Source organism: Octodon degus, unplaced genomic scaffold (genome assembly GCF_000260255.1).
Source record: "Octodon degus isolate 3935 unplaced genomic scaffold, OctDeg1.0 scaffold00131, whole genome shotgun sequence".
In the NCBI taxonomy this organism is placed as follows: Eukaryota; Metazoa; Chordata; class Mammalia; order Rodentia; family Octodontidae; genus Octodon; species Octodon degus.
In genome coordinates, this window is record NW_004524707.1 from 5881964 (window position 1) to 5891837 (window position 9874).

General features: G+C 45.8%; 1 protein-coding gene and 1 pseudogene across 4 annotated transcripts in view; one reads left to right on the plus strand and one right to left on the minus strand.

The window, feature by feature from the left end:
• Nucleotides 1–9874, plus strand: part of Hhat (hedgehog acyltransferase) — a 381668-nt gene that overhangs the window by 5937 nt on the left and 365857 nt on the right. For 2 of the 4 annotated variants that reach the window (XM_023701140.1, XM_004641206.3), the window contains exon 2: nt 3872–3939. The exons of 1 other annotated variant lie outside the window; for it this stretch is intronic. In XM_023701140.1, the coding sequence (XP_023556908.1) occupies nt 3872–3939 (68 nt within the window). Of the gene's footprint in view, nt 1–3871; nt 3947–9874 lie in introns of those variants that run through there. One more of the 4 variants, XM_023701142.1, reaches the window with a different exon arrangement.
• Nucleotides 5442–6342, minus strand: LOC105743528 (annotated as a pseudogene).

The window sequence follows — 9874 nt, forward strand, 5'->3', positions numbered from 1 at the left end:
GTCCCTGTGCTTTGCTAAGCTTGTTCTAAGTAGGTGCTTTAGACCACCAAGCCATCTCACCAGCCCAGTCATGAGTTTTATTATGGGACTGTCAGCCATGACCCTAAGGAAAGGTGGAAGACAGAAGCTTTAGCTCCTGTGTGTGGGAGTGCTGGCTTCCAGAGACTACTTCCTAATTGTAATCAACCTCTCCTGAGGGCCTTGGAGCAGGACCTGGGCTGGAAGGCGTTGGAGAGCAAACCCTCAGGAGACCTGCTCCTCACTCTGTTCCCTTCGGCTCAGTCCGCTGCTCTGTGCTGGGCCACATGTGGGATATGCTCGGAGCTGTCTCGTGGCTCTCTTGGCTGGAGGGTTTCTGTCTGCCTCTCCAGGAACAGGAAGGGTTCCCACACACATGGCACACTTGGAGGCCTGTTCTAGAGACTGAAGAGTTCCTTTGGTGAGCAGCAGATGAACATCCCTGTTTGGAAGGTTTGCCAGCCATTTGTGCAGCTTGCTGCTTTGTGTCCTATTTGCATACGTGATTTGCTTTTGCTTGGGTTATTTCTAAATCACATGTTCATGCTCTGAGTTAGAATTGGGAGAGAGACAGTCCTGTGTCACAGAAAGCCAGTACCTTATCATTTCTCTTCTGAACGGTAATCTGTTTATGAATATTTGAGAGTTACTTACTATCAAATTCACTTATCCTCAGAAATGTATCTTTTCTGCTCCCCTTCCCCAGTCTCATTTGTTGCCACAGTGTGCTGTATCCACTGGCTTCCTAAGGAAATAAAGAACAGTAGGAGCTGATTGAAATTTTTCAAATGCATAGAAACAGCAGGACATGTACACAATGATTGGGTGCACCCCTCCCTGACAGTGGCTCTGATCAAACTAGGGGTGTGTGTGTGTGTGTGTGTGTGTGTTTGTGTGTGTGCGTGTGCTTCCTGATTAATGCCTTCTAATTACCCCCTCCCCAGACTTAATTTCCCATCAAAATGTTGAGGGTGAAGGCCCTAGATTACTTGGCAGTTTTAAACAAATAGTTTCCCATCACACTGGCAGGGATTAAAATGCAAATCCTCCTGCTCAGTAGGTAGCATGGGTGTTTGATGTACCCTTTTGTTGGTGAGGAAGAATCAACCTCGGACTAGTAATCAGGGCTCATCAGTGGTAGTGGTTCATTTCTGTGCACTCAGGCAGGTCTCTTCTTGGTGTGATACATTTTGGGCTGCTGCATCTGGGTGAGAGGAGGAGGAGGAGGAGGAGGAGGAGCTTGCCCCCTCCAGTCCACCCTGTGTGGTGTTCTGGGGCTTGGCAGCTTGCCTCGCCTCTGGTTTGACTGCATTTGAATTAGGATGAAAACAGCAGGCCCACAGGTGAGGACAGAGGCAGAGGGCAGAGAAGAATCAACAGAGAGGCTCTGAGGGCTATGGCCTCACAAGGGAGGATCTTGGTGGCTACAGAACTGATCTGTTCTTAGATCAGTTGACCATACATTGTATGGTTGTGGATTTTCAGCTAATTTAAAACAGTCTGAAAACAGTGACTCCCAAACCAGTCATAGATGGAGTTAGGTTGTAATTTAAAATTGATGACATACATTGCATTAGTTACTCTTCTCTCATTGATGGGACAAATACCCAGGATTCAAAATGAGGGAAGGAAAGGTTTATTTAGCTCACAGTTAATGGAAGTTTCAACACACTGTAGGAGAGGCTGGGGCGCTGCCGTGTCCAGGATGACCCTCTCCACATCTCTGAGAAAGCACAGACTAGCCAGTTTAATGCTTCGCGTCTCTCTGGTCCCACCCCTCAAGCCACTTGTGACTCTTCCAGCCGGTGTCTGCCCCATAACTTACATGGGACTTTGGGGGGACAAATAGACACAAACCATAACATACATATAGCTATTGTTGGTGTCAAGAAATCAATCAGACAAAGTAATAAAAGACAAGAGAGAGGATTTTTGGTCTAGAGTGATGCTGACCAGTACCAGCAGTGAGCACGTGAAGCGAGGCCAGACCCAACCGAAATATGCTACCATACGCCCTGTGCATTGGATTGTGAAGCGTTCACATGGAAAAGGCAGAAGCAATAACTCATTAATGTGTGTTGCCAGTTCCATATTGGAATAACATTTTGGATACTTGAAAAGAATAAAATCAATTTCACCTGTTTTTTTCTTACTTTCTTCTTGCTAGAAACTTTAAAATTATAAACATGGTGTCTAGCGCATTTCCACAGGACGGTGCTAGGTTGCTTTCATCCTCCTCTTGCTGTCTGCATACAGGAATTTTTCCTTTTAGGTGAAGGACAATGGTGCTGTACTGTGTTGGGGTTCTGGACCCTCCTGGCTGAGGGTTTCCTGTCTTGGAAGTTGTAAAGAGGCAGCAAGTAAATTTTTCCCACTAGGGGGAGATATGTTCTAGTTTCAGGAGCCCCAGCTTAGCTTAGCGTGGCAGCTTCACTGGTTATGAATACATTCTGACAAAGAAGAAAAGCAAGCTCAAAGTTTTGCTTGGTTTCCCTAACGCATAATTTCAGGGTCTTTGGAGGTTGTACCCTGTGGGATCAGGAGGGAGGCCAGAACAAGGAGGCGGTGGTAGAGCTTTTCTACCTTCCCACCAATGAATCTGGAGGCTACGGGAACGTGTCATTTGTCTGCACACTGGCTCTGGGGACTTAGGTCTGTGAAAAAGGCAGCACATGTGCGCGCACACACGTGCACACCACATAGACAAGGTGGCCTGTGTGCAGCTGTAACGGGGAGGACCAGTGCCCTGCTGCAGTCAGAGTCCTTCCTGTGGGGCACAGCAGTGCAGTGGCTGGAGCTCCTGGGTTGTGCTGTGGGTGCTGGGCCGTGGTGCGGTCCCTTCCCATCCTCTTCTTCCCAGGAGCAGTATTGCTGGGGGCTGGAACAGGTGCCGGTGAGACCCTCTGATGTACACTGCTTGTGTGTCACTTCCCCCTGAGCGTCCTTTGAAACCAGCATTATTTGATGCTCATGGTTCAGGGAAACATTTGCCCCTGCTTGCTTTCTGGGTAGTTCTTTTTCAGCATCCTACTATGAATGCACTCCTGTGAGTGACCTTTATCAGCCTTTCCCTTTGCTAATCCATGTACTTTGTCCCTTTTGAGGTGCTCTCAGCCATCCTGCTGGCTTTGTCAGTATCCTGCTACTGTGCCTTTATCTCCAGTTTTGCATAGTTTTGAGCGTCACCCATGCCTACTCACCTACCTAGTCGAACCGCACAGCTGAACATTAACTTCTATTGTATGCCTTTTTCCCATATCAAGGGACTCCTGAGCCCGATTGTAGTTTCCTGGACTTGTATCTCTTCCCCCACGTCCAGTAGAAGCCATGCTGCCTTGTTCTCTTTGTTCCTAGTGGCTCACAGTGGGCTGGTTAGGTACACCCTTAAGAAATGTTTGAAGGTTTTATTGTATTTTTTGTTTTGAACCCGTTGTTTGTTTACTTATAAATGCTATATTACCCTAATGATTCTAATTTCTTCTTATGTCTGTATTCTGTTGTATAATGCAGTCGCAGTTACTATATTTTATAGTGTGGTCTGTGTAACAATCTCTAATTTGTTACTAGTTCCTCTTAGTGGTTCTGTGTTGGAGCTTTCCTGCCTTGATCCCCTCTTTTTGTGACCCTTATTACATGTTGACAGGGTTGTTTTTCTGAGCCCCTTTGTGTATTTTCAGGAACTTAGGTCACAGAAAGCTTGGAAAGAGGTCAAAGAGTATGACAAGTTTCCTGCCTACACTTAGTCGAGTCTGCTTTTTCCAGGTTGTGTTCAGATTTCTTTTAATGCTTCCGCTATATAATCAACCGGATCTTACTTAAATTTGTGACTAATAGAGACTGTTTTTCTTGTTAGAACATGAAGAAGAACTGGACCAAGAATTTGAGCTGGAGACAGACGCTGTATTTGGAGGATTAAAGAAGGTACAAAGTGGATAAATGATAAACCTCAGCTTCCAAAACTGATACCAGATCTAGGGGTGTAGCTCAGTGGTAGACCCCTGGCTTAGAGTGTCTATGCAAAGTCTTGGGTTTGATCCCTAGCACTACAACAGCAAAAACAAAAACCCAATGGATTTTAATAGTTTGTATCTTTGTTGTGTTTAGGTTTGGCCCAGGTAATGTAATGTTCAGAAATTAAGCATATTTTCTTCTGTAAAGGTGTGAATATGCTGTACTGGATCAGGCATTCCCCACAGTCTTTGTTTTCTTATTCCTTGTCTGTTCTTAAGGTGCTAAAAGTTAGATTATGTTCTTATCAGTTATCACAGTTTTCATTTTGGTAGATTTCAGGAAATCTTTTTTTTTTTTTTTTTTGTGGAACCAGGGATTGAACTCAGGCCCTTGGACTTGCCAGGGAAGTGCTTATTGTACTGAGCCATCTCCCCGGCCTGAGGAAGTCCCTTTTTGATCTAGCCATAACTGTTAAGAGGGAGCATAGCTCTTGTACACCCCCTTTCACCAGCTTTTGGCTGTGGTAGGAATGCCTGCTCCCGGCCTTGCTGTCCACATTGCTGTAGTGCATGCTGGGAATTGCTGGCTCTCTCTTCCCTGCCACTGCTGTAGCGGTAGTTGGCACATCTGTCTGCTAATGCTGCTCATTTTGTAGCTTCTGTAGGCGGCAGGGTGGCTGTCATTCACATGTAGGCCTTGTGCCCTCTGGCTGCAGCAGGTAGTGCTTCTGTGTCAGGGTATGTGCGCGTAGGTTCCAGGCCCTCCTCCTCTGGCAGAGAAAGGCTAGACCACTTTTTTTCCCAATCTCCGTGGGGTTCTGTGTTCAGTCTTTCCCTGTCTATTTTTTAGGACACGACTGTGCTCATTTCTTGGGTATTCGGAGGTCTAAGGCCCTGCTCATGGCTTGGAGCTCAGGTCCTACCTAGTTAAGAAGTTCTTTCAATATGTTTTAAAGATAATCTCCATACATTGATTTTTATCACTTTTACTATAAGTAGGTACTGTATCAGGTACATCACAAACGCATTCAGCTTTTGTGGACTGGCTTGGGACATAAAATTATGCTTAAAATTCTGAGCATATTATCTTAACAATGAAATTTGGAAGAAAATTAATATCCAAATTGAGCCTTGGATGTACCAGTACTTTCCAACCTTGACAGTTTGGAGATTTGCTTAGAATTGTAGCAAATATACTTCAGTTTCTTTTTTTTTTACTTTATTAAAATACTGAGTTTATTTCATATGTATGTTTGTCTCCCTACCATCTGCATATCTGACCACCACTACTACTATGTCTTATAACATTCCATACATACTTAAAACCAAGTAAAGGGTGGAGTTCTATCTTTAAAAACTAAACAGGCATTTCAGACAACACATTCTTGGCAATGGGACCTGGACAACATTTATCAAACACGGTAGGGAAAGTTCTCACTTTGCATTATAAAAAGGATAGCCAGATAGCAACTGTTACAATGAAAGACGACGGAAAACTTTAACAAACTGTTTGAACAGTTTTCTTAAGGAGACCTCCTCCACTGCCAGAGATCTTGAATAGCCTCCTGGTCAGTCTTCTGGAAGCAATTCTTCACATAACTGATGAATTTGGCTTCTACTTTGGGAAGAGAATCACCTTTTTCTATACTTGCTTGCATTTTTGCTTTAATGTCTTCTATAGAACTAGGTCCATTGGGTGTTTCAGGAGTCTTTTCCTGTGTCTTCAAAGATTCCTGCCCTTTTGATCTTGGTGTTGATGGTTTGGAGTCTTTTCCATTCTGGTTTGATTTTTGTGCACTTCTGGCTGGAGTATCTCGTATTGATTTCTTCACTGGAGCTTTTCTCCAGTTTCTTCATCCTCCTCCTCCTCTTCCTCTTCCTCCTCCTCCTCTTCCTCCTCCTCCTCGTCCTTGTCATCTTTATCAACAGCGAGTTTTGCTTTTTTCTGTGGCACCTTGCTGCCACCTCCAGGGGCAGATCACTTTCCAGATATACTGAGGAGTTTTACATCTTCTTCCTCTGCATCTTCTTCCACAGCTACTAAATGCTGTCCACTAATATGCACAGGCCCTGAACCACACTTCAACCTTAAGACAGCAGGTGGTGTAATTTCAAAGCCCCCAAAGGAAACCGTTGGCTGTGCAGACATTGTCAAAGTTGCCAGTGTTACTTTAATTGGACTGCCCTCATAATTCATAACCTCTGCCTCAACAATGTGCAGCTCATCCTTTGCACCAGTTCTTCATGACACCTGGTGCTCATTTTCAGTGTTATCCACCTTGAAGCGGTAATCTTTGTTAGCCTTTAGTTCACAACCGAAGAGATAGTTCTGGGGCCTCAGGGGGCTCATGTCCATATCCATTGAATCTTTCATGGAGTGATGGCACCCACTTAGGTGGGAGAGAACGTGGACAGAAATGAGTGAGTACTGCTCCACAGGACACACGCACAGGACGGAATCACGCCAGGGAAGTACTTCAGTTTCTAATGAGACAATCTATCTACTTTTGCAGCTGTGGCTCTGTACACAGAAGGACTCTATTAGCTGGAAGCCCCATGCATGAGACAAGGAGGATTGTCCTGTCTTGCTTGGGTGCCTTTTCTGGCTTTTTGTTTTTCTTGTTATTCTACCTACTGAATATTTCTATGAGAAGTTAGACATGAATTGAACTCGCACACATGGGATCCATTTCTAGATGTTTCTTATTTCCACGGGCCCTTTTTAGTATTGTTAGTAGCAATGTGAGCAGGCCTGTGCCCACTGCACAGAAGACGAAATATTGAAATTTGAGATGTGACAGATGGCTTTGTGTTTTAGATCTACTCTTTAGAAGCATAGCTATTTCTATTGGATCTTTTACAACAAGCAAAAAATGACCTTCTATTTTCCTATTCAGAGTTGCACAATTTGCACATTTCAGATATTGAATTGTTTGTCAGGGGAAAATATAAGCATGTCTATTTTACAGCAAGAAACTTTTAGCTGAAGATACACTATTTACTAGGTTCTGAGATGTTTTGGAGCTAATATGGGTCTCATTGTCAGGAGCAGGCTCAGCCCACTGGTGTGCTGCTGCTTCTAGACAGTGGGGCCTTGTCCCCCAGGCTTCCAGTCCAACCCTCCTTCAGGCTAGCTGCTAAGGCTGTGGTGCCCAGGAGCATGGCCTCTCTGGGCATTCTCTGTGACAGTCCTATCACAGAGCTCGCTGGGGAAGAGAACTAATGTTCAGGCCAACCCCGCCTTTGCAGAAAGTGCACAAGGCACAGGCGCCCTAAGGAGTCTACCATTTGTCGTGCTGACCAGTCTTGGTCTGTCTGTCCTTCTGTCCCTCTGGCCACTCTGCCATCTACTCACTACTCAGTAGCTGGCATGTGCGCTGGGTGATTCAGTGTCTTAGAATGTAGAGAAAAAATGCTGTGTCCTGATGGCTAGGCAGTAGAGGAAGGAACTAATGCAGCGACCATAGGTCCTAGACACTCCTTGATGAATAAGTCCCTTCTTGGAGGCTGCAGCAGAAGGCAAGCAAATGCCACTCTGGTCCACATTCTAATCAAAAGAAGATTCTGGTTATGAATGGAACAGAAGTCATGAAGTAGGGGAAAGCTTGTGTTATCTGACCAGCCCATTCCTGAATGGTGCTACAACCTTGGCACTGCTGACATTGGGAACCAGTGAGCATTTGTTATGAGGGAGCAACTATATATACTGCAGGATGCAGAGCAGCCCTGGACTCATCCTCTGCCCAATGTCTTGATAAAAACATCTCCAGGTATTGCCAAATGGCTTCCACAGTTACATTCATCCACTTTTTTTGTAGTGTATTTGAAAACAGGGTCTCATTATGCAGCTTGGACTCATAGTGATCCTCCTGTTTTCAGCCTCCTGTTTTCACTGCTGGGATTACAGGCACACATCACCATGTCTGGTCTTGGTGGCTGGCTCAGCATGCCTGGGGGCGGGGCCGGTGCAGCATGTGGTACCAGTGATCAAACCTGGATCCCTGCACTTGCCTAAGCAGGCACTTAGTCCGCTGAACTGTCTCACTGGCCCTCATCCGCTTCTGAGAACAGGTGGTTCAGTGGAAGGCTCTGCTCCACTGTTGCTTATGCTGATTTGTCATGCCTACCTTTGCTCCTCCTGGCTGTTCATCTGGGTATTACACCACAGATTGCAGCTTGGTCTCCCTGCCTCAGGAGCATTGCCTGAACTTCGAAACTGGTCTTAGTGCTCATAGTTCCTAATATTTCTCTCCCTCCTTCTTTGCACATGGGTAGGTTGAGTGCAGTTGTCCCTGTACTCAGGCCATGCTGCCTGCTGGCAGTGGTGATGAGCCAGGCAGACAGGGTTCCATGCTGGTGCTTTCTTGTGGGAAAGACCAACAATAAATAAATGAACAAAAGTAGTAGCCACAGATTGAGCTAAGTTATGTGAAGGTGCACCCATTCTTTTTCATTACTGTAGAAAAGAACAGTGGCAGCCACTTTTTGAAGGAAAGGGATTTTCTGTGGCTCACAGTTTTGGAGGTACAGTAGTACCTTGGTTCATGAACTTAATTTGTTCCATAATTTTGGGAACAACGGCTGTGACTGTCTTAGTTACTTGTGTGGAGTTCGCAAACAATTGGCAAAATTTTGCCAATTGCTTTTGTTTGCAAACCGAATTATTCACGAAAAGAAGCGTTCATGAACCAAGGGCAAGGTGAGGGCCCTGGACTGCTACCGTCCTCCTTGTTGGCTGAGGCCAAGTCCATGGGCACTGCATGGTGAGGGACAGTGAGCACATGCATGTCTGTGTGCCTTGGTCTGGTCCCTTACCCTGTTATGAAGCCACCAAGCTTCAATCTAGGGGGCTCCAACCTAATGACCTTTCCTCTTCCTAGTCCCCAAACCCCACTTCTAAACATTCATTGGATTAAGTGTTTATCCCCTTAATAACTCACTGTGGCAGTAAATTTTAGCATCACAAGGGGGACAGTCAAACCATATCTAAACCATGGCAGAAGGAAATACACTGATCTCTGTGATACTGTGATAATGCTTCGGGTTGTATCACATACTGTAGTACGACACAGTTTTATTCTGTATGATCCACAAGCAGGGCTGAGATTTAATCATGTCTGTATCCTCTATGCCTGCAACAATGAAGACAAGTACTGTGTTGATTTTCACTGCAGGAAAGAGTGACGACGTTGAAGCCAAACCCTAGGCGATGCCCCGTGGATGATGGTGGTCTCAAGGGGCACTTCATGTAGGACAGGGCAGGGGAATTGGGCCTGGCCGCAGTCCTTGTGTTTTAGGGAGGTTTGGGTTTGCAGGGCCACAGCCGGCATCGGGAGCACCTTTGCACGGCTGTTTCCTTGCTGTGATGCCAGCTGTCACGGGGAAGCAAGTGCGTGTGCGTCTGATGTGACTCCATTTGCCACGGGGCTTGCTGCTCTGTCCCATCTGCTCTTCTGGGCCCGGGGCTGAGGACCCCCTGCCCTGCAGGAGGCCGTTGTTTCCAGGGTTCAGTGTGTGTGTGGCCCAGGGCCTTACCTCCTTGGCATTGTCTATCACCGTGCTCAGCAGTCTTGTTTCTTGCTGGTCTTTTCTGTGGCGGTGCTAAGGAGATAAAGGAAACTCTCAGGACATATTCTGCTTGCTCAGTGAATTAAAGGAGCTCTTAGACAGCGTGACCGAATGAAATAGAAATGCTCTGGGTTGCGTTGAGGTCAGGTGTGCTTTCCATTTTTATTTCCGATTCAGGGTACCTGGCATAGTGGAAAGAGCCCAAGTTTGGAGTTGTGTGGACTTGAATTCAAACTAACATTTGCTTTCTTTGAGTCTCAGTTTTATTATCTATAATATGGAAATGGTAAGTGATAGCTATAGATGTGGCTGCTTTCCCACCTTCCTCCTCCCCTCCC